Genomic DNA, 24,858 nt, shown 5'->3' on the forward strand with positions numbered 1-24,858 from the left:
AATGCGATGCAATTTCAGCCATACATTTTGTATGGCTGAAATCGCATCGCACAGACATCCCAGGTAATCTGCACAGCAATGCGGTGTGAATCACATGCGATGTCTGGCATCACACAAGTGTAAACTGGCACTAATACTAGGATTGTGTCATACCAATATAGTATAGTACACCACCATCTTCATGTAGATGAGGCTCCTAAAAGCTGTAAAGTTTGCTTGAAAACAAACCTTACAGCTTGGATTTAAATCACTGTCATGGCTGTCTTAGTGATCACATTATCAGGAACCTCACTGATTGGTTACGGATTGTTAGTAGGGGCCAGAGGTATCATTTGATGGCTATCAGTAGCTAATAGCTGAAAAGGTAGAATAGTATACCTCAGCACAAGGCAAAAAGTTGTTCAATTTAAATAATGACAATTTGTTTTTAGGTAAATTTAGAAAATGAATACTTTATTTTCATAAATATAACAATTGCAAACGTATTTACAGACAAAAAAAAAAAAAACAGTGCTTTAGATTAGCAATCTGTTTAACTGATATGTGAAAAGTGGGAAAAAATATATTTTTTTGGAATATTGGAAAACCATTTCTGTTAGTACATGTTTGTAGCAGGGATCCTCTCTTTTGAGAGTATTTATAACTGACTTAGAACAAAGAAAAACCAATTTAAACTCCTTGATAGAGAAGATCATATTTTGGAATGTTCTTGGGGTCAATAGGACTCCGCACAATTAGCTTTCCACGCATTGCTCCCCTGTAGATCACTTCAATAAGGTCAATAAAGTCTTGCTTTGTCTTGAAACTTCCCACAAACTTTGTATGATCAGGGGATCTGCAAAGAAAATAAAAGTGGAGATCAAGAACAAAGGGATATTACCTAAAACAAGCCAGAGGAAAGTAACATTATAAATTAGTATTATACTGAAAGTGTGGTGAATACTAGGAACAGTCTTAAAGCCAAGTAGTAGTAGTGAGTCAGTCAACAGTAAGTAAAAATGTAAATGTGCTTTGAAGAAATATAGTTCTACCCTTAAAAAATGTAAACAAAAATGCCTCGTTTCCACTAAGCGGTACGGTTCGGTATGCAATTTTTGCCATTTCCATTGTCAAAAGTTGTGAATGGTACCCTAATTCTGAACCGTACCGTACCACTTTTTTGGGACCCTTTTGTTGGGGTACCAAGCACATTAGTACTGTACCAACAGGGTGGAGCTACACCGTTGAGGTACTGTTGGTGGTGGAAACGCAAGCCTGATCAAGGTGCACCGTACTAAACTGTACCGAACCGCTCAGTGGAAATGTGGCATAAGTATATTCACACCCTCAGCACTGCTGTGACAGGGACAGTCGTCCATCTCTTTATAGTTAGAACCCGTTAGGATTTTGTTTTGCCCTATTGGAGAGATTTCCCTTCACTTTCCGACCTGGTGACAAACAAGAAGTGAAAGAAAGAGGGACATTCTCTCTTAAACAGTTGGCACTCTTTTACAGATCTGCATCCTTGATTCCTGTACTGGAATTAGCTGGAATTCCCATCATTTTCTTTCCCACTGGCAACGATCACCAGAACAGAGAGGGTGAATATCTCATTCAGAGACACAGAATGCAATAAAAACTTGCCAGGGGTTTCAACACCTCCCCCCTTCATCCAAAACTAAGAATTCAAGTTGTGGATTTAGTTATTTTTTTTAAAGATGCTGTTTATTTTCATGTAAGGATTACAATACAGTAGAACATTAACAGTTAACATGTTCTGTGTGATAAAGATTGCATGAATATCACATCATTAAAGGATCTAGTTATATTTTAACATATATGGGCATATTTTTAACCACTTGCATACTAGGCAATTTTACCCCCTTCCTGTCCAGACCAGTTTTTAGCTCTCAGTGCTGTTGCACTTTGAATGACGATTGTGCGGTCATGCAACACTGTACCCATAAGAAAGTTTTATCATTTTCAAATAATTTCTTTTGGTGGTATTTAATCACCACTGGGTTTTTTTTTTGCTAAACTAACAAAAAAGACAGAAATGTTAAAAAAAAAAAAAAAAAAAAAAAACAGTGCCCTGATTATCTGTTTAAAAGATCGCTCTGACAGGAAAGTTGATTATCGGATTTCCTTTCCTCACACACTGACGGCACTGGGGAAAGGAAATGCCAATAACCGGCTTTGTTTACATGGGATCACAGCTGGACACAGCAGATCACATGGTAAAGGGCCAACGTCATTAGCTCTTTACTCTGATTGGGGATGCGTTGTGTCCGAGGGACATGGCTCACTACCCCCCAGGGGCGTGCACGAACAGCATGACTGTGAGGACGTCATATGACATCCACCCAGAAATAGGAGAGTCCTGTCTGGCCATCAATCTACTATAGGCTGGGCGGGAACTGGTTAAAACATGGAATCTAACATATACTGCAGATACATTTTCTAGGTACGTGTTCTAAATGACAGTGATTGGTTCAAAATTAGTGAATGTTTGGTGAAACTCACATGCACTTTAAAGTGTGTGTGTGTATAAAATATATATATATATATATATATATATATATATATATCCTTCTTTTAGTTTTAGATAGATGAGAAGTGTTAAACCCCATTCTGTTATTTTCTTTGCCGTCTGTGTACAATTTGGGAGAAATCCCTTCACTTCCTGTCCTGGAAACAAAATGGGAAGTTAGAGGAAAGCTCCTAAAATGCAGGGAATTCCCCTGCTAGGCAGTTATCACCAATGCAGGAATCCATATTGGAAGATTTACCCTCACCTCCTGTCCTGATGACAACTCAAACATTTTGGATTTCCCTAGTGTTCTCTAGGTCTAGGACATTGGTCACCAGTACAAATATTGACTTCTTTATTACAGGCCTTCATTTAACGCTGACAATTTATGCATTGCTTTACATACTGTACATTCCCATCAGTGGCTGCCCTCAAGGAGCTTACAACCTAAGGTCCGATCTCACATACTGCTACAGTGCAAGACCCTGCCACCATGTAAATATAGCTTAAAATGTCATAGGGTTCACAGAGACACTGCCCGAACAAACACTTGAGAAGTTACTGTTGACAGTGTTGATGTCAAGGACATTATCGAGATGTGTAATACTTGGCTAAAAATGACGGTTAAAGCAGCCTTTTTCAACCAGGTATCCCAGGCACCCTGGGGTGTCTTGAGGTTTCTTCAGGGGTGCCTTGGCAAAATGTCTAAAAGTTGAACTCCAAAATTGTATACAAGGAGGCTTGTGGATAAAGCTGCCTTTTAGTTACACAAAGCCACAGATTTTCATTGTACACCATTACAAACGTCTTGAGGGCACCTTAGATGAGTGATGGGGAACAATTCAGGGAGAAGAGAAACATTGGAATACTAGTCAGAACCAGTTTTTACAAGTGTATTTGCTATGGAAGAATAAAAACTGGGTGTCCTACTTGATTGGATTTTCCTGTGTTATACAAAGGTAGTCTAGTAGTTTTTACATTTTAGAATGGGGTGCCTCAAGACTGTCCATAATTTTTAAAGGGTGCCTCAAGACTGTCCATAATTTTTAAAGGGTGCCTCGAGACTGTCCATAATTTTTAAAGGGTGCCTCGAGACTGTCCATAGTTTTTAAAGGGTGCCTCCAAACTGTCCATAGTTTTTAAAGGGTGCCTCGAGACTGTCCATTTTTAAAGGGTGCCTCGAGACTGTCCATAATTTATAAAGGGTGCCTCAAGACTGTCCATAGTTTTTAAAGGGTGCCTCAAGACTGTCCATAGTTTTTAAAGGGTGCCTCGAGATTGTCCATCATTTTTAAAGGGTGCCCCGAGACTGTCCATCATTTTTAAAGGGTGCCTTGTTGAGAAACACTGTGTTAAAGTATAGATCAAGACAAAGCTTTTCTTTTTAGTTTTGGATAGAGTGGAGAGGGATCAGAACACCTGTCAGTTTTTATTGCTGTCTGTGTCCCTGTTAGGAACAGACTCTTAATTTGCAGAGATTTTCTCTTACTTCCTGTTTTGGCTATGGGACAGGAAGTGAAGGTAGATCTTCCCAATAAACACAGATGGCAAAAAATAAACTGACATAAGTTATACCCTCTTACTCTATCCATAAAAAAAAAAAAAAAAATACTTTACAGGTAAACAGAATGAGGGGTTGCTGATCTCTGAGGGTTTATTTGCCAAGAGTAACCACAAAAGGGTTGGTAACCCTGAAAAACATACTGAGGTGATACAAGTAAGGGTACTTTTATATGAGGCGCAGTTTTAGAATTAGGCTCCCTACAACCTCAGGACAGTAGTTTTAGGAGAGGTGTCAGAAAAGTCAAGGTACACCTGGAAAGTAGGAGTGAGCCCAGGAACCCAGAGGGGAGAAGACTGGCTAAAGAGACCAGTGGGAAGAAGTACACACGCTGTATGTACACACGCTGTATATATACACACACAAGCCAATTTAGACAGAAGTCAATTAATCTACTAGCATGTCTTTTGAATATGGGAGGAAACTGGTTCACCTAGAGGAAACCCAAGCAAGCCCAGGTAGAGCATGCTAACTGTATACAGATTGTGGGGTTTATTTACTAAAAGCAAATCCACTGTGCACTAGAGAGTGCAGTTATGGTAGATCGGGGGGGGGGGGGGTCTGAAATGAGGGGAGGCTCTGCTGATTTCTATCAACAAATCATGTACAAGCAAAAATGCTCTTTTTTTTTTCCTTGCATAAAGTGGCGACTGGTGCTCAACATTTTTGGGGGTGCGCAAACAGAAAAACAAGTGAACACTGTTAAAGACATTGCTGCCACTGTATAAGGTCACAGTAAGTCAGTACCCACACCTTCCTGGCACTAAGACAGCACAGAATAAAATAAAGGTTTATATAGATCTTTGTGTGTGCGTAGAGGTGCGTTTTTTTTTTTTGTAGCATTAGGCAGGTGCATTGTTCCCAATGCAGAGTCTATCATATCCCATGTAGACTACATGACATGGAAATCTCTATATGAAGTATCATGAAACGCATCATCCAGATCTATCATATATGTTATTAATGTGTATTTTCTGCATTTTTCACTTTAGCATTAGAAGTAGAAGTGGATAAGGATGTAATACCTTTTGCCAATGCTCCACAATGCATACAACTTGCATTTGGATGCATTGCCAGTGACTTTTATGGGCATTTCAACCCATTAAAACACAAAAAAAAAAAAACACAACTTATTAAAATTACATTTCAGTGCTGAGATGGGATACATTTCTTTAGTCCCAACTACACCATATACTATATCTATAACTATATAGATAAAAAAAGGGGGGGGAGGGGCTGTGAAGACATTCCGTGCTGTGCATATAATAAGACAAGAACTACTAATCCCTTACTCACCTGCTATAAAGCACCCCAAGCAGGCATACACTATCCAGAGATTATCATAACCCATACAGTCTATTCTGCCCATGCAGAGTACATGACTAAGGGTCCTTTCACACGGGCGCTCTGTATGTCCATTTTTCATCCCATTTTTTTGCGGATGAAAAATCGTACATAATGCATGTCAATGGGATTGTGGATGTCAGCAGATCATCCGCTGACATCCGATTTGCGTCCTTTCCTATCAGTTCTGTTTATTGGAACGGAACAGAACCATATTTTTCTTCCGTTTAAAAAAACAGAACGGACACAAAAACGGATGTCAGCGGTCATCCGCTGACATCCGCAATCCCATTGACATACATTATCTCCATTTATCATCCGCAAACGGATGGGATGATAAACAGACACACGGACCGGATGACACAAGTGTCATCCATGTCCGTTAAAAAAAAAATAAAAAGTGCCGGAGCGAATCAAAAAACGGTCCGCTCCGAGTGAAAGGACCCTTAAGCTGGATACACACTATACAACTTTCGTTGTTTGATTTCCTTTAGATTTACCTTCAACTATGTAGTACAAGGGCCTGCCTGATTGCATACAAATCGAATGTGTTTAGATTTGACCTCAGATTATATGATTTTGGTAAATTCAAAGGAAAAAAAATCTAAAGACAATTGTATAGTGTGTATGGCCCTATACTCTAGAGATGAGGGTACATTAAACACCCCATGCAGAGTGTATCATACTCCATGCAGACTACACGACATGGTATAATGTTTTCCTGATATCATTAAGCACCCCATTAATAGTATCTCTTATTTCATGTAGACTACATAACATGGTACAGTATACTGTGTGTATGGATATCATCAAGCACCCCATGCATAGTCTAACATACTCCATGCAGAGTACATGACATGGCATACTGTGTGTGGGACATCATCAAGCTCCCCATGCATAGTCTGATATACTCCATGCAGAGTACATGACACGGTATACTATGTATGGGACATCATCAAGCACCCCATGCATAGTCTAACATACTCCATGCAGGGTACATGACATGGTAAACAGTGTAGTATGGGACATCATCAAGCACCCCATGTATAGTCTAACATACTCCATGCAGAGAGAGTACATTACATAGTATACTGTGTGTGGGACATCATCAAGCTCCCCATGCATAGTCTATCATACTTCATGCAGGGTACATGACATGATATACAGTGTAGTATGGGACATCATCAAGCACCCCATGCATAATCTAACATACTCCATGTAGAGAGAGTACATTACATAGTATACTGTGTGTGGGACATCATCAAGCTCCCCATGCATAGTCTATCATGCTCCATGCAGGGTAGATGACATGGTATACAGTGTATGGGACATCATCATGCACAGTCTATCATACTCCATGCAGGGTAGATGACATGGTATACAGTGTGTGGTGTATCCTGAGCCCCCATTCATAGTACGCACAGTGCAGTGTGGTCTCCTGTATGGAGGGAGCACTTACCTCTAATATAGGTGATGCCATCCCCTCCTATGCAGTGTGTGATCAGAGTGCTGGGCTGGCTCTCTTCTGCGGCGGCGGGAAGGTGACCGGGCGGTGACGGTGAGTGACTGATGCACGCACCGGCACCGCCCCCATTGCGACGTCAGCAGGGTCAGGAATCGGATGTCCTGAATGATGATTGGTCCAGGCTGGAGACTGGACCAATCACAGCCAGGATATCACGAAAGTGGGAATGTCCTAGTGCAATGACCTGCGCCCAGGTGACGCCCCAGAAGGCAGCCAATCGGGTCAAAACCCCCCCCCCCCCATAGCCTCCACTAAGTCCGGCGACCTGGAATTTTTTTTTACCTTTTTTTTTTTCTTTTTTTAATCTTTTTTTTCTTTCCTTTTTTTTTGGGGGGGTGGGGGGGGGGGGGCGGCGCCCCTGCGCCCCCTATGCACAGGCCGCCACTGCTTGCATGTTCCCCACAGATCTACAGCGACTGCACTTGTAGTGCACAGTGGACTTGCCTTTAGTAAATAAACCCCAGTGTCTTGTCAACAGTGCTGCAGGCCAGAAGTGCTAACCACGAAACCACTGTGCTACCCAGAACACTTAGCTATCTATCCAAACCTTGAAAGAAAAAATTAATGCTTTTAAAAAACACTTTACATGTCTACAAACAGCTGTCTGCGTTCACCTTATAGCCAGACAGTGCTTTATAACAATCAACGAGTAAGCACCAAGTCTTCAATAAATCAATAAACAATAAATTAAAAAAAATAATAATAAATCTTACCCATAGTCTACTTTCATGTGTTGTCCATTAAAGAAAAAGACAGTAGACGGGATATAACTGATATCAAAATACTGGCGGTAGACAGGCACTTTATCCACATCAACAAGATAAATAGTTGCCATTTTACTTAGGTCATGTGATGTCTTGGAAAGCTGATAAGACATAAATATAAGAGAGTTTATTGCACACCATAATACTATATACGCACTAACTAATTTTCAAGTTCCACAAGTCTTCTCAAGTCGAATGCTTAACAGAGGGATAAAAGCCTAAAAAAAAATAAAACAAATGCAGTCAGAACATCTAATGATTGGTGGGCTGTAATATATGACATTTTTGGGTTTAAAGGATAAGTTTACCGCTGTAAAAAAAATGAATGCACATATTTTTTGCAGGTAAAATAATGTACATTCATTTTTTTTTTTTTTTTTTTAATTAATAGCCTGTAAAGCAATGCACCAGCAGATCATGTGTGCAATGCAAGGCTCCTGAAGACTGTCAGTTTAGCTGTCTGCTCATACTTCATACAGGAAGGCAGTTACCAAATGACAGGAAGCATCAATGAACTACCTAGAGCGCTCAACAGCTCCCTGAGAACTACAAGCTGACAGATGCTAAAGTTGTTAGTACTTGTGGTTCTCCCATTCACAGAACTCTGTGAATGAATGAATCAATGAATGACACGGCTAGGTGGGTGGAACCAAGCACGGCCACATTATTAAAATACATTCTGACAGCAGGTGTGGGTAGAAGATCCCCTGCTCAGTGTCACAACGGGGGATGAGGTTGCTGCAACAGTTAACATGTTACACCCTGAATATAGATGTAACATAAGGTTAACTTATCCTTTAATACCGCTGCACATCATATACAACAGCAATCATTCATATTACACAGCAAGCATTCAAAACTAAAGTACAGAAGCAATATCAAATGTTTCTTACTAACATTATATTAAAAGCCACAGAAACCTACTATGTCATCAAGCTGTAAGCAGACAAAATCATCATCTCTTCCAAATCGGAGAACCAAGACCAACTCTGCTGTGGTTTTAATTGCCTGATCCACATCTTTCTTTGTGCTCAGTTTTGGTAGAAGAAAACTCATGGTACCTCTGTTATTGATATCCAAAAAACTAAGCCTAGAAAAGAAGGGAAAACATGTTAAAGTAGAACTATAGGCAAAACGTTGTCAGATTTTCTTTTGCCATCTGTGTACCATTGGGGAGATTTTCCTACACTTCCTGTTCCATAGCCAAACAGGAAGTCAAAGGAAATCCCTGCATGTTAAGGAAATTCCTTGGGGACCAACAGGTCACCAGAACTAATGTCCCCATTGGAAGATTTCCCCTCTATTACTTTACTTGGGATAACCCAAAATTTGGGATTTTCTTTTACTTTCAATGAAAATAATACACAGGACAAATAGAGGATGAATCTTCAAAACAAGAGCACAGACAGCAATAAAAACCTGACAAGTATTCCAATCCTTCTCCACTCTATCCAAAACTAAAAACTAAAAAAAAGTTTTTCTTTAGTTATAGTGTAAATGACACAAATTTCTTGGGTATTACATACTAGCTTGATTCATATAGCTTCTCAAATTCCCCCATAAAAGATAAAGTTTTCCATTTTTCTTGTGGGTAGACATGTTAAGATTAAAAAAAAAAAAAAAAAAACAAAAACCTAAGACCCTGGGCCATGAAACTGGATAATGAAAGCGTAGCCTCAGCCTCTCGGTTTTTCTGCAGAGACACAGTTGCTGCCCAATCAGGGGCCAGCTAGTACAGTAAGCAAAATAAAGAATAAAAGGTGGAACTAGACAAGGTAATCCGATCATTAGAAAACAATCAGATCCTCGGGGAAGAATCTTTCTTCTATACTTATAATGCAGAACTTTACCCATGACAACTTAATAAAAAATAATGTTCTTTAGCAAAGAACATACATTCTAGTCACCAATTTCAAGCAAAGTGGGAAATGGGGCTCACAGGGTGCAAAGAAAAGGAAAACACTATATTACCAAACGTATTGGGACCCCCTGCCTTTACACGCACATGAACTTTAATGACATCGCAGTCTTAGTCTGTAGGGTTCAATATTGAGTTGACCCACCCTGTGCAGCTATAAGAGCTACAACTCTTCTGGGAAGGCTGTCCACAAGGTTTAGGATTGTGTCTATGGGAATGTTTGACCATTCTTCCAGAAGCGCATTTGTGAGGTCAGGCACTGATATTGGAGAAAAGGCCTGGCTCGCAGTCTCCCCTCTAAGGCCCCTTTCACACATGGGAGTCCATCGGCGGACTCTGTTTTTCTCAGGGTGGGATAAATCCGCAGATCCCCCGCTTAGCAGGCGGATGGCAGCTCTGTCTCTGCGCTGTGTGCGGAGACAGAGCTGTCAGGTCCCCGCTGTTCTCTATGGGGGAATCGGATGAGAATGTACCACCTGTCCATTCTTATCCGATCCGCTGGACGGATGGAAAATAGGGTTTCTGTCCGTCCAGATTTGACGGACCGGATCGGATGTCAGCGGATGACATCCGATGCCCCATAGAGATGCATGGGGCATCCGTTCAAATCCACCTGAAAAACTGACAGGCGGATCTGAACGGTCTGCTAGTGTGAAAGGGGCCTAATTCATCCCAAAGGTGTTCTATGGGGTTGAGGTCAGGACTCTGTGCAGGCCAGTCAAGTTCCCCCACCCTAAACTCACTCATCCGTGTCTTTATGGACCTTGCTTTGTGCACTGGTCCAAATCCTTTGGTGGAAGGACGATTAAAGTGTGGGTTTTTTTTTCAGGGGTTGGGCTTGGTCCCTTAGTTCAGTGGTCCTCAACCCCGGTCCTCAGGGCCCACTAACAGGCCAGAGTTTAAGTATTACCTTGGGGAGATGCAGAGTAGAGTACTGCAATCACTGAACAGCAAATGATATCACCTGGGATGTATTTCAGTTATCTTTCAAATCTGGCCTGTTAGTGGGCCCTGTAGGCCAGGGTTGAGGACCACTGCGGCTTAGTTCCAGTGAAGGGTTAGGATGAGTAAAAACATGTATTTTTATTAAAACAATCCAAGGCATACAGTGGACAGGGAATATCCAATGAGTGATGGCTAAGCCGTCAGATGGGATGCATAGAGCGGGGCTCCAGGGGGGATCATTGTGGTTAATATAAAATAGATGAAGGGAACTAAGGTGGCATTCCTGCAGACAATGAAGGAGCCAACCGGAAACACCAACATGGATTAAAGTTAAAGAGTGGCCATTTTCATCCACACTGGTGTCTCTGGTTGGCTCCTTCATTGTCTGCAGGAACCCCACCTTGATTCCCTTCATCCATTTAGCTGGACCACGACGTTCCCCCCCTGGAGCCTCGCTCTATGCATCCCATCTAACAGTTCAACCATCAATCACTGGATATTCCCTGTCCACTGTATGCCTTGGATTGTTTTAATAAAAAGACATGATTTTACTCATTCTAAACCTTCACTGGAACAAAGGGGCAAAGCCCAACCCCTGAAAAAACAAGCCCACACGTTAATCGCCCTTCATTTACTCATTCAAGATTGTTTTTTTTTACTCTGCTATGGTACAGTCCTTTTTCACATTTGTGTTCCTCCTCTTCTCTCATCGGTCTATGAGTTTGGAATAGCAGCAACCTATGCAGACTGTATTCTCCCCAGCTAGGAGGTGGTTTAAGCGCCTGGACATTTGTGTTGTTTTATTACCCATATGAATGTACCTATTGTGTGATTGTGTCACATTTACCTGAAAATAAAAAAAAAATGAATTTGCATGATTAAAAAAAAAAAAACTGTTAACTGATTTTTTGACCTCAGTGTGTCTATGTATGTGTGTGTATACCAGCTATATAAATGAAATAAATTGTGGGCACTAAGTATCCTTTACAAACTTTGGACATTTTGACTTAGGGGTGTACTCACTTTTGTTGCCAGTGGTTTAGATATTAATGGCTGTGTGCAGTTATTTTGAGGGGACAGCAAATTTGCACTGTTAGGCCCCTTTCACGCATGGGAGTCCGTCGGCGGACTCTGTTTTTCCCAGCGGGGGATCGATCCGCTGATCCCCCGCTGAGTAGGCGAATAGCAGCTCTGTCTCCTCGCTGTGTGCAGAGACCGAGCTGTCAGGTCCCCACTGTTCTCTATGGGGGGAAATCGGATCAGCACGGACCGCCTGTCCGCTCTCATCCGATCCGATGGATGGATGGAGAATAGGGTTTCCATCCGTCCAGATTTGACAGACCGGATCGGATGACAGCGGACATGTCTCCACTGACATCTGATGCCCCATAGAGATGCATGGGGCATCCGTTCAGATCCGCCTGAAAAACTGACAGGCGGATCTGAACGGTCTGCTAGTGTGAAAGGGGCCTTTTACAAGCTGTACACTCACTACTTTACATTGTAGCAGTGTGTCATTTCTTCAGTGTTGTCACATAAAAAGATAGAATAAAATATTTACACAAATGAGAGGGGTGTACTCACTTTTGTGAGATACTGTACCAGCTATATGTTGCTCAGCACAGATTATATGTTGCAAGGAAATGTCAGCATACAGCCCTTGCAGGGACAGCTGTAATGAAAGGCTATATCTGGGGAAGCCATATCCCATGTTACACACTGCAGAGGACCTATTACAGGAGCAGAGGTCACATATCCAGAATATTCTGGTTACAGACACTTTACCTGAGCAGGGAGAGACCACATTACACTGAGCTCCTTCCTCATCTAGCATGTGTAGGAATCCTCCAGGCTGTCAGAACTGAGCAGAAAACACAGCACTGCGTACCCCGGAAGCGGAAGTGAGGGCACAGCTTCCGCCCTCCATGTGCTGAGAGGAGTGTATGGTGAGTAAGGGCTCTCCTCTCAGGGAAGGACAGAGCTAGTTCTAGGGGTACAAAGGCTGCTTAGTAACAGCAGGGATTACCGGGGCGGCTTCCACTGGTGAATGAAGAACGGGGGAAGGGGGTCACTGCTTTTTATCCCGAAAGGAGAAAGAGTATGAGAAAACACTTAGAGAGCTGTGTCTTCCCCTGTATGTTCGGTGTCTTCTGTAATACAGAAGGGGAATTGGATTCCTCCTCTCTTCCCTCTCCTGACACTCTGCCACCCAGTTCACACGTTACTTTCTTTTTTTTACGAATAGTTTAACCACTTAAAACACAAATTTTTGTGTTTATTATGGCTCGGTTCACACATCTGCGATGGCAGACATCCCATATGATTTGGAGCGCACTGCTCTGAAAATCACATGCGATGTCTGGGCGATGCGAATCCAGCCATACAGATAGTATGGCTGAATTTGCATCCAATTCTGACTGAACACGCACAGGACCCTTTTTTGGGTCTGCAGCAGATTTGGATTGCAAGGGTGTTCACACTTATGCGATCCGATTCATGTCCAAATGTCAGATCGCACTGCGATATGCGATCTGATCTGGAGGTGTCGTTAACTTTGAATTGTCACCCCCCCCCCCCCCCAGGGATTTGCATATGGCAGTGTGAACTGCCTGTGCTGCGGATGCGATGCGGGAACCTGCAGTAGATTCACAGGGTTCCCGCATCGCATAAGTGTGAACCGGGACTTAAAGTCAGCAGCTACAAAAAGTGTAGCTTCTGATTTTTAATAAACGCACACTCACCTATCCCACGATCCAGCGATGCGGCTACTCCTCCCTCTCCTGTCGGCAGCGCTGGCTTCTCTACTGTGGGCACCCGGCTGTGACAGCTTGCGGCTTCACAGCCAGGTGTGCACTGCGCATGTGCGTTGTGAGGGGCCAGGCGATAATCCGGGACCTGTGACGTGTCCCTGAAGATTGCGGGGGGGGGGAGCTTCACCTGAGCCGCCTAGGCGGCCTGAGCGGAAGTGGGAGCAGGTACCTGTCAAATCTAAGTACCAGCTCCCCCCCCCCCCAAAAAAAAAATGACATGCCAAATGTGCCATGTCAGGGGGTCAGCAATATTTAAAGCGGAAGTTCCACTTTTGGGTTGGGTGGAACTCCGCTTTAAGGACCAAACCTATTTCATGTTGTTTACAAGTATAAATCAGTATTTCTTTGTTAGAAAATTACTTAAAACTCCCAAACATTAAAGTTTTTTTTTTTTTTTAGCAAAGACTGGAGAATAAAATGGCGGTCATTGCAATATTTTTTGTTGCAAGGTATTTGCGCAGCGGTCTTTCAAAAACAATTTTATGGGAAATAATACACTTCCCTAAATTTAAAAAAACAAAACCTTTAGCCAATTTTTTTTTGTATATCGTGAAAGATGATGTCACAGCGAGTAAATAGACACCTAACATGTTAGGGTTTAAAATTGCTCACACTCATGGAATGGCGACAAACTACGGTACTTAAAATATCTCCATAGTTTAGAGTTACACAGGAGGTCTTTTACTAGAATTATCGCTCTCTGGCGATCGTGGTGATAACTTATGATTTGAACACCGTTTTCGGGCGCGACTTGCATATGAATTTTCTTTGGTGCGCGAGTTTACGGGGACGGGGCGTTTTTTTTTTTTTTTTTTCCCCTTAGATATTTTAATTTTAACACTGCTTTAAAAAAAACAAATCTGGTTTCTTTTATTGCTGTCACAAGGAATGTAAACATCCCCTGTAAAAGGAAGTGACAGGTACTCTTTCTGAATGGATCGGGGGTCTAAAACACCCCAGACCCCTCCACTGCACTTCAAAGTATTCAAAACGCCGAAATCGTTATTTTTTAATACTGTCAGTCTTTTTAAATCGGCGCTGTTGGTGCCAAAAGTGACATCGCTTCCAGGTTATATGATCGGAGACCGGATTGAAGCCAAATCCGGCTTCGTCCGGGACTCCAACTAGCCGGCGGACATCCTGCCTGGTTGCTCGGGTCTCCCAGTGGGATGGGAGACGGGGACGTCCCCTCCCGCTCGCTGGCATAACGGCTGAGCGGCTGCTGAACCGCATCAGTTGTTATCTCCAGAAAGCCGACCGACGGCTCTAAAAACGGTGCCTCTAGCTGCAGGCATCACCCCAGTACAACCACTTCTTCAAGCCGACGTACAGGTACGTCGGATTGCGGAAGGTGGTTAAAGTGGAACTTTAGTCAGAAAATGAAGTCCTGCTAGTTAACTTCAGGCTGGCCCATTTTGCAGGTATGAATGGAAGGATGGGTAAATACCTGCTCAAATATGGAATAAACAAATACAAAATACATTGATGAGAGCTGCATGTTGGAACGCAAAAGCTTAACAGATAAATAAACCAAGAAAAATGAATTAACCTTGCTCTCAATTAATATGTGTTTCCAACAATTGGACGTTGCTGTCCACAAGTATGTGGGTTAACCCTTAGGCCTCTTTCACACGGGCGTTCCATATGTCCGTATAGCACCCCATCCGTTTGCGGGTGACATACGGACATAATGCATGTCAATGGGATTGCGGATGTCAGCGGATGACCATCCGCTGACATCTGATTTGCGTCCTTTCAGTTCTGTTCCGTTTTTTGGAATGGAACAGAACCCTATTTTTCTTCCGTTTTAAAAAACCGAAAGGACGCAAAATTGGATGTCAGCGGTGTCATCCGCAATCCCATAGACATGCATTATGTCCGTATATCATCCGCAAAAAGATGGGATGATATGCGGACATACGGACCAGATGACACAAGATCGCAATACGGTCCGCTCCGTGTGAAAGAGGCCTTAAAGTGTTACTAAACACACAGCAGTAAAATTTGTGTGTATATACAGTAAATAATGCTTAATCTGTAAATAAATGAACTACCAATATAGCATAATACCATACAGTAATCCCCTGCGCTCAGATGAATTTCATAAATACTAAACACTGACTGCTGCTATTTACACACAGATATCAAAAAAGAAAATGGAAATCCAGCATGCACCTAATTATTCAAGGTTACACGTCAAAAGAAATCAGTATCTCAATAAAATATCCACTAGTGTAATATTGTTTAAATCATCACATTTATTAAAAAGACTTCAATGATTACACTCACAAGATTTAAATAATAAAATCGCCTGTAAGGATCTGCTGAGTATCTTCCTTAGATCTCACCCTCTCCACGCTGGTGTACAAGATCATTCGGAGACGCTCGCCGGTCCCTGTCGGCTAATTCCGGATGCCGTATAGTCATGCCCCGACGGGTTTCGCCATTTCCGGTGGGCCCAGACCACAGAATTATAATATCAAACGTATACCTGCAGTGGCGGACAAGTACGGACAATTTTCCAACCACCCCATTAACCCATTATTACTCCTAACTTTTACCGTTATATTCACAACTCCATGGGTATAGACGGCAAATACTTGGTTTTAACCTATACATCCATCTATAAAATATCCCGTTACTCTCAATAAGAAACCCCCGGTCCTTGGTTCAGGTATAGTGGTTATATAATAATACATAAACTACATTGCGATATACCAATACCACTAAGATTAAATTAATCCTCAATCAATAAATAAATATGCACATACTAAAATGTAAAATATACACTCAATATAGGAATATTTGATATATATCATTATAATATATATTTGAGTGTATATTTTACATTTTAGTGTGTGTATATTTATATCTGCTGCCATAACCCCGGTATTTAACGTCAAAGTACTGAAGTAAAACTTCAACGGGCGGTCCGTAAGTGGTTAAACTGCAACTGACACAGTGCTGCACATGTGATCAGTTAAGATACCGGACGTTTGACAGTTTGGTTGAGGACAGAAGCAAATTTTGCCTGACTTTGAAGCCACCCTGCACAACGCTAATTCAGTGCAGCTTGCAAATGACTTCTTAAATAGAAGTCAATGCAAGCCGCTCTGAAGTCACCCCAAAGTAGTGCAGGAACCTTTTTCTAAGTCAGGGCAACCAAAGGTTTTTATTGCAGAGAGATCACATCACAAAGACAAGTGCAACCTTTCAAAGCCACACAGGACCCCTTTGTCAGGCATGTGACGATATGTCTGACAAGTCGCCCGTGTGGACAGAGCCTTAATCATAAAGTGGAACTAAACCCGTCGACTTAACAGTTTAAAAAAAACAGTTACATTTTTTTGTTTCCTCAACCAAACTATCACATGAATGGTGTCATGACTGATCACATGTGCAGCACCATGGCTGTTGCAGATCAAACAGAAGCAGCTTCCTTGGCTGTAAAGCATAGGATGGTTGATTTACACTTTAAGGATGTCAGTAGATCGGCCTCTACAAATTCAGCAGTGCCTAAAAATAGAGAACAACTGAGCATGTGCAGAGCAGGGTGAGACAATGTATTACTGGATTTTAAACAGAATGGTCACTTATTTTTAATTCTTTACATATTTACTTGCAAAAGGGGCCAGCCTGAAGTCATCCAGCAGGACTTAAAGCCGAGTTTCAGCCTAACACACTCGCCTGTTCAACGGTCCAGGGATGCAGCCGCCCGAAGCCTCGCTCTTCTCCCTCTCTGCTCGCTGGCATCACTGGTGTGGGCACCTGGCTGTGACAGTTAGCGGCTTCACAGCCGGGTACACACTGTGCATGCGCGAGTTGCGCTACGCGTCGTGATTGGCCGGCAATCTTCTGGGACCTCTGACATGTCCCAGAAGATTGCAGGGAGGGGAGAGGAGAACTTCCGCTCAGGGTGCCGCGGCGCTCCGTGTGGAAGTAGAAGCGGTTACCTGTCAAAACTAGGAACCGCCCCCCCCCCCCCCCCCAAAAAAAAATTTGGCATGTCAGGGGGTTAGCACTACCTAAAGCGGAAGTTCCACTTTAATTTTCTGAATAAAGTTCCACTTTAACTACTACACTACAGTGCCACTGCCAACAACAGAGACAATTGAAAGCTTTTTTTTTTTATTACTAAATTACAGTTTTATTCCTTCTGTCCTTGGCATTGGACCCATAGTGTAGTGGTTAAAGAAGAACTACAGGCAAAACCTTTTTTTTTTTTTAATGTCTGCTATATAACATTCCCAATAAAAAATTTAAAAATCTAATTTTTTCATCATTTTAAGCCATTATGCTGCAGCAACTTTTTTTTGCCTCTGAGAAAGGGGGCTCGTCCCTGAAACACGTCAATCTAGACACAGCAGCCTCATGCGGCACACTGCATACTAGGGCTGCACGATATTGGAAAAAAAAGTACATTGCGATATTTCTTTTTCCAACGATATATATTGCGATATTGAGAGACCCGTCAATCCAGTCGATTCAGTGTAGCCTTGTACCATATACATTACAGGGTTAATGTTACTGTAGGGTAGGGAAGTAGTGCAGCCTTCTGATTGTACAATGGACACCTGGGACAGCCAGGGTTAATGTTACTGTAGGGATGGGATGAGTTTTGCAGCAGCCCTTCTTCTGATTGTATATATACTGCACTGGGAGTCCGGGACAGCCAGGGTTAATGTTACTGTAGAGACGGATGCTGGGAATGGATGGAAATCATGAAGTATTGCAGCAGGGCATGCAGGCAGCAGCACAGCCTTCTGATTGTAATTGCAGATACAGGGCAGGCCAGGGTTAATAATAGTATTGTACACTCAGTGACAGTCAGTGTGGAATTGTGAATTATTCACAGTCTCACTCTCGGGACTCACAGTGGTGGTAGGAGCCGGTAGAAGAACTCACTCAACATCCGTGCAGCCCACGCGTTCAGTCTGCCGCCCTGCAGCTAGTTTTTTTCACCAGCACAGCGAACCAATCACGGCGTGAGTAGGGGCACAGCGAACCAATCAGGTGTGCAGGCACGTGTGATTGGTTAGCTGTGCAGCTGCTCACGGCACGCTGCTCACCGCTGAACGTGTGGGACGGATGTGTCTGCTGTAATCACTGTGAGTCCTCCTCCTCCCCCTGAGTCCCAACTTCTCTCTGCCTAATGCCTAAACATCGTATCTTCGGCGATGTGAATATCGCCCACGCCTGCAGAACGATAGTTGATATTGACTATCGTTCAGCCCTACTGCATACCATTCAGCATTGTGTGGTTTCTTGGCTACCTTGGAGATTTTATGTATATCATGTTGATGTGTGTATATTGAATATACACACATACTATATTCAGACCTGCTTTGTGAGTATAATGTATACTTTTTAATATTTTAATATTTTAATGTTTTTAGTGGTAATGCACTAGATCTGTGCGCCCCTTTTTCTTTTTGTTGTTTCCCAGTTGGTTTCCGGATACCCTTGATCCTGAAGGGGCAGCAAGACCATAAGCTTTATCCACTCAAGTCTGAAGTATCCCTCTTCCCTCCGACATATTTGCACTCGAGCATAGGAGAATTGTTCTACAACAGGAAAGGAGTTAACACCAGGGGCGATCAAAGGGTTAAATGTGTCCCTAGGGGGTGCTTTCTAACTGTGTGCGGGATGGACTTGCTGGATGAACACAGAGACCTGTGTTCCTAAATAGGAGGAACACAGGATCCTTGTGTTCATTACTGACAGAACAGTGGTCTGCCCCACGGGGAGCTGTCTCCACGGGGAGCGATCGCGGGTGCCCGGTGGACCCGCTGATTGGCTCCCCCTGTGGCCAATTGATGCGCGCGCCCCCACTAGCTGTATCACGAAGCAACGTACAGGTATGACTCTTTGCAGGACAGAGGCAAGTGGTTAACTATTAACTAAAATGTGTGGGCCATTCATATCCACCACTAACCTATGTATGGTACTAGCTGTCTGCGGGAAACAGTTATGAATTGGCTCTGCATGTGTGGGGAAGTAGAAATCGTGTTTTTAAATATAATACACTGAATGAATATCACAGCTGCGCATTGGAGGTAGAGGTGTCTTGATAAGTGCATTTGAGGCAGTGGTGTGCTGAAGGAAGGGGGGTGAGTTGGAGGCAGAGGCCTGGGGGGATTGGGTTTGAGTGGCTTCTTTACAAGTGTGCTTTATTTTTCTTTTTTTTTGTGTGTAGCAGTTCTTTGAAAATTCACTATGTACATTTTGTAATATCATTTTAAATGATTCCTGATCAGTCAGTGCCTATTGTGAGTGTTAGGTCTTGTGTGTCAGCTTCAGCTTGTAAAAAAATGCAGTGTGTGCAGCAAGTTTTGTTGAAGCCTTTACACTGTTATTTAGCTCCAGTTTGGGAATTTTAATAGAAGTTCTGACTGTCACTTAAAGTAGAACTATAGGTCAAATTTTTTATTTTTTTGCATTTTGGATAGAGCAAGGGAGGGTTTCAGATTTTTTTAACCATCTGTGTCCCATTGGAGAGATTTCCCTTCACTTCCTGTCCCTTAGCCAAACAGGAAGTGAGAGGAAATCCCTGCAAATTAAGGGGATTCCTTGGGGACCCCCAAAGGAATTCTAGTGTTTCCAGTAGAAGATTTCCCCTCTATTACTTTTTTGGGGACAACCCAAAATTTGGGGTTTTCTTTTACTTTCACTTTAAATGATAATGGTAAACAGGACTAATAGGGAAGGTGGGTCTCTTTAATAGGTGCACAGACCACAATAAAGAACTGACAAGTGTCTGATTCCTCTTTATCCAAAACTAAAAAAAAAAAGTGTTATCTTTAGTTGTACTTTAAAACAAGCTCCAAGCAGGCATCTGTAAGTTCCAGCACTACCTAAAGCTTGCTAAAATCTTGATGAACCTTGTTGACATCTTGTTAAGTGACAGCACTATCATTAAAGCAGTAACAAAGGCTATTTTTTATTATTATTCAAATAACAAACATTATACTTAGCCCCCGTTCACACTGGGGCGACCTGTCAGGCGACCTGGTCGCCTGACAGGTCGCCGTAGGTCGCCTTCCATAGAGAAGCTGTGGACCCGTTCTAATAGGAGCGACACAAGTCGCTCCGACTTAGAAAAAGGGTCCAGAGCTTCTTTGGGGCGACCCGGAGCGACCTGCATAGACTTCAATGTTATGAAGTCCGTGCCGGCCGCTCCGAGGTCGCGGGGCGAGCAGCGCACCGCGACCTATGAGGACGCCCGGCAAAGTAGCGTCGCCCCAGTGTGAACGGGGCCTTACCTGCTCCATGCTACACTTTAAAGTGTTGACGAAACCTGGGCAGGGGTTGTTAAGCAGCATAGTAGGATAGCTCCACCCCACCCTTCCCTCCACTGCTATCTGACCACGCTGGACAAAGGAGACAGCAGTCTGACAGTGAATAAAGTAGGAGGTAGAAGTACAGACAGTACACACAGAGTCGGGCAGCCCTTGCCCTCTCCTCTGAAAGTTGCCAGGCAAACCATCTGTAGCTCTGCTGTGCATCCTTGCGCATTCTCTGATCTTCTCTGCCAGCTGACAAGAGGAACTAAGCCCCGACCCACCACCAGCTATAGCTATTCATGGGGAAGAGAGTGGAGTTGTAACTGGTAGCATGTGATGTTGGCAATGACAGCGGCCGCAGAAGAGTACTGTCATTCACAAAAATGCAAGCCCACAACAACACATCCCGACTTCCACACTTGTCTGAGAAATTCTAGTGTAGTAGCATTATACTGCCAGCAACTATTGTACTTTCTGTGTCCTAAACAGTAGGTGGACCAGGCTCAGTCCTTCTTGCATTCTCAAATGATCTTACAAAGATGTCTGGCAGCTTTCAGAGAGGGTGGGGGTTTTGTGACTTTTCTGTGTGCACTGTTATACACAGAGAAGGGAGAGGGCTGCATAATGAAGAGGGGGCTCAGTGCTGACTGTAACTCTCTCATAGGAATGCCCACAAATTGGGTTTCAACTTGAGGTGGCGCTACAGTCATCATTGACAAATAAAAATGGCATTCTTTTTTCAAACCCCTGCACATATTTGAATGGGACCAGATGCAATGTGGTGGGTTTAATATGCTTTTTATCTTCTGGTAAAAGTCCTTAAAGTTGTGTGTTCAACATTCTCAAACTGGAACTGAACAAAAGCCTCATCAAAACTTTGTGAAACTTGACAAAAGCTACATAAAGCTTTCTGTACATACTGCTATACAAACTGAAATGCATATGAACAATGCCCTATAATATGTATACTTATTAAGAAGTGAATATATATTATTTTGTTTTTACAGTTTCATGTTCATCTTCCAGAATGGCATTTATGAATGCAGTATTAAGAACTGTTAGGCATACTACATCACCATTATTGATGAGGTGTGGCAATAAACAGGTAAAATTTAAAATATGTGACCAGCTCTCACAATGTAGAATGCTGACACTGACCCATTGTCAGAGGAGTCAAAACAAGCCTACTTCCACAGAGATAGTAAACCTAGACTCCTGGAAAAATATTCTTCGAAGTGGAACCCAAAGCACTACTGATCAAGAAGAAGAATGTGACACACAAGAGGAATCCACTATAGAAAGTATGCAGAAGGTTGTTGATATGTGGAGACTAGCAGGAAAAGCCGTTCCAGAAAATATTAGCACAGAGGAGTTGCAAGAACTTCTAAACCTACCTACCAAGTCGTCAAGAAAGAAATACTTGAAGGAACTTTTGTTTAAAGAGTTCCGAAAGAAAAGCAGGGAGAAAAAGAAATTAGAAAAGCAAAGGTTGAGGAGTGAAATGGAAAGTAGCCCTGAAAAAATAAGCACATACCTCTTAAAATTTGTGACTAAAAGTGAGGACTGTTTTTATGGATGGCGAACTGCCCAGGCAATGATACATGGACAACCATTGGTATTTGATATGGTATATGATCAATATATGTCAAAAAAAGAAATGGAGAACACAATTAGTCAGCTTATGATGAGCGAAGGGTTTAACAGGAGCTCTGTTGATCCATTTCACATCCATTTCTGCAATTTGCAAGCTGGTAGCCCATACCATAATGAACTGGTAAAGCGTTACGGTGAGGCATGGAATAATCGCCTAATAACTGCCACAGATAAATCTCCTGTTGACATCTTTCCTAGAGAACGTCTTGTGTACTTAACAGCTGATTCTCCAAATGTGTTAAAAGAATTTGATCATGATAAGATTTACATTGTTGGTGCATTTGTTGATAAAAGTCAAAAGAAAGGAGTTTCTCTAGGAAATGCAAAGCGGCTGAAGTTAGCCACTGCAAGATTGCCACTGGACAACTACCTGAAATGGGACTGTGGTGGAAAAAATCTTACCCTAAATCAAATGATTGAAATACTGATGACTGTAAAGGACGATGGACATTGGAAGAATGCACTTTCATTTGTCCCAACAAGAAAGCATACTGGTTTTATGCAAACGTCACAAAAAGATAAATCACCTGAGGGAAAGGGAGAAAGAGGTCCACAAAAGAACACCAGCAGCAATTCTGTCCACCAAAAGCAGTCGAAAGGGTGGGATGAAGTAATTAAACAAGCTCATTAATTTTTTTTTTAAACTTGCTTTTCCATTACTACTGTATTATTTTGTGTATATATTGCAAAAAAACTGTATTAAAAAGCTCTATCACAGAATGACAGACTAGTATATTATGAAAACATCTGATGAATTACTTGATAAAAATGTATCACACATTAGAGGTATTGCTGGACCTCAGGGAGAAAGCAGATTGAGAACTTATAAATACACTGTTAAAAAAAAAGGAACACTTTTTAATCAGAGTAGAGCATTAAGTCAAGTTAACTCCTGGGATATTGATCTGGTCAGTTAAGTAGCAGAGGGGATTGTTAATCAGTTTTAGCTGCTTTGGTGTTAATGAAATTAACCTCCAAACAGAAATGGTTTTACAGGTGGAGGCCAATTACTTTTTTTTCCCTACTCATCTTTTCTGACTGTTTTTCACTAGTTTTGCATTTGGCTAAGGTCACTGTCACTACTGGTAGCAGACCCTATAGAGATTGCGCAGGTAGTCCAACTCCTCCAGGATTGCACATTAATATGTGCCATTGCCAGAAGGTTTGCTGTGTCACCCAGCACAGTCTCAAGAGCATGGAGGGGAGGAGATTCCAGGAGACAGGCAGTTATTCTAGGAGAGCTGGACAGGGCCGTAGAAGGTCCTTAACCCATCAGCAGGACTGGTATCTGTGCCTTTGTGCAAGGAGGAACAGGATGAGCACTGCCAGAGCCCTACAAAATGACCCCCAGCAGGCCGCTGGTGTGAATGTCTCTGAGCAAACCATCAGAAACCGACTTGATGGCCTGAGGGCCTGACATCCTCTAGTGGGCACTGTGCTCACTGCCCGGCACTGAGGAGCTATATTGGCATTTGCCATTGAACACCAGAATTGGCAGGTCCGTCACTGGCACCCTGTGCATTTCACAGATGAGAGCAAGTTCACCCTGAACAGGTGACAGACGTGAAAGGGTCTGGAGAAGCTGTGGAGAATGTTATGCCGCCTGTAACATCGTTCAGCATGACAAGTTTTGTGGTGGGTCAGTGATGGTCTGGGAGGCATATTCATGAAGGGACGCACAGACCTCTACAGGCTAGACAATGGCACCCTGACTGCCATTAGGTATCAGGATAAAATCATTGGACCCATTGTAAGACTGTATGCTGGTGCAGTGGGTCCTGGATTCCTCCTGGTGCATGACTATGCCTCACGTCATGTGGTGAGAGTATGCAGCCAGTTCCTGGAGGACGAAGGAATTGATACCATTGAATGGCCCCCATGCTCACCTAACCTAAATCCAATAGAACACCTCTAGGACATTATGTTTCGGTCCATCCAACGCCGCCAGGTTGCACCTCAGTCTATTCAGGAGCTCAGTGATGCCCTGGTCCAGATCAGGTAGGAAATACCCCAGGACACCATCTGTCTGCTGGAGAAGGGCTGGAGTCAGCTGAATGTTGAGACCAGGGGAGGTGGAGATGAGAGGGGTGCTGGGGCTGCACAGAGAGGTGCAGGATCTGCAAGAGGAGTTCTGTCCTCTTCCTCTGCTGCCATCTGCTAAGACCGGGGAAGAGGGAATGGGGTGTAGAAACTAGCCTTTCTGCGGCTGCACGGAGAAGCACAGGATCTGGCAGAGGAATTTTGTTCTTTCTGCTGCCGATTGCTGAGACAAAGTGGAGGCAGAGATGGGGGGGGTGCCACAGCTGTAGGAGAGGAGCATGAAGTGGGCTGGATTAGGCCCGAGGGCCTTGTGTTTGGCATGTGTGTTAAAGGGTAGCTACGTTTGTTCTCCATGGTCTCACTGTATGTAGGAACACAAGCACCCTCTCTTATAGAAAAAAAAACAGTAAAACTATTTCCTGAAAAATAGTTTACAGAGCCATATTGGATGTATATGGATTTTTTTTTTTATATAGCCTTACATTATTCTGATATCAAGCAACTAC

The 24,858-nt window shown here is 42.8% G+C and overlaps 2 protein-coding genes across 2 annotated transcripts; one reads left to right on the forward strand and one right to left on the reverse strand.

The window, feature by feature from the left end:
* Window positions 1-667: 667 nt before the first annotated feature.
* Window positions 668-12,486, reverse strand: TXNL4B (thioredoxin like 4B). The gene is made up of 4 exons (XM_082244354.1): window positions 12,352-12,486; window positions 8,628-8,793; window positions 7,653-7,804; window positions 668-835 (listed from the first exon to the last, which is right to left on the reverse strand). Exons 2-4 carry the CDS (start codon window positions 8,757-8,759, stop codon window positions 670-672), a joined length of 450 nt encoding a protein of 149 aa, XP_082100480.1. The 5' UTR covers window positions 8,760-8,793; window positions 12,352-12,486; the 3' UTR covers window positions 668-669.
* On the forward strand, window positions 12,462-22,999 carry TRMT10C (tRNA methyltransferase 10C, mitochondrial RNase P subunit). The gene is made up of 2 exons (XM_082244353.1): window positions 12,462-12,512; window positions 21,667-22,999. The coding sequence occupies exon 2, from the start codon at window positions 21,687-21,689 to the stop codon at window positions 22,941-22,943; it is 1,257 nt and encodes a 418-aa protein (XP_082100479.1). The 5' UTR covers window positions 12,462-12,512; window positions 21,667-21,686; the 3' UTR covers window positions 22,944-22,999.
* The last annotated feature ends 1,859 nt before the right edge of the window (window positions 23,000-24,858 follow it).

This window comes from Pelophylax lessonae (genome assembly GCF_965119305.1).
Source record: "Pelophylax lessonae genome assembly, chromosome: 2".
NCBI classification, from domain to species: domain Eukaryota; kingdom Metazoa; phylum Chordata; class Amphibia; order Anura; family Ranidae; genus Pelophylax; species Pelophylax lessonae.

What these genes read in the sequence shown, in the direction of transcription:
- TXNL4B (XM_082244354.1), bottom strand. Translation starts at nt 8,759, where the DNA reads ATGAGTTTTCTTCTACCAAAACTGAGCACAAAGAAAGATGTGGATCAG. An exon ending in GCTTACAGCTTGATGACATA is followed by an intron (nt 7,805 to 8,627) that starts GTAGGTTTCTGT and finishes ATGTCTTATCAG; the next exon opens with CTTTCCAAGACATCACATGA. An exon ending in CACATGAAAGTAGACTATGG is followed by an intron (nt 836 to 7,652) that starts GTAAGATTTATT and finishes TTTTCTTTGCAG; the next exon opens with ATCCCCTGATCATACAAAGT.
- TRMT10C (XM_082244353.1), top strand. Translation starts at nt 21,687, where the DNA reads ATGGCATTTATGAATGCAGTATTAAGAACTGTTAGGCATACTACATCA.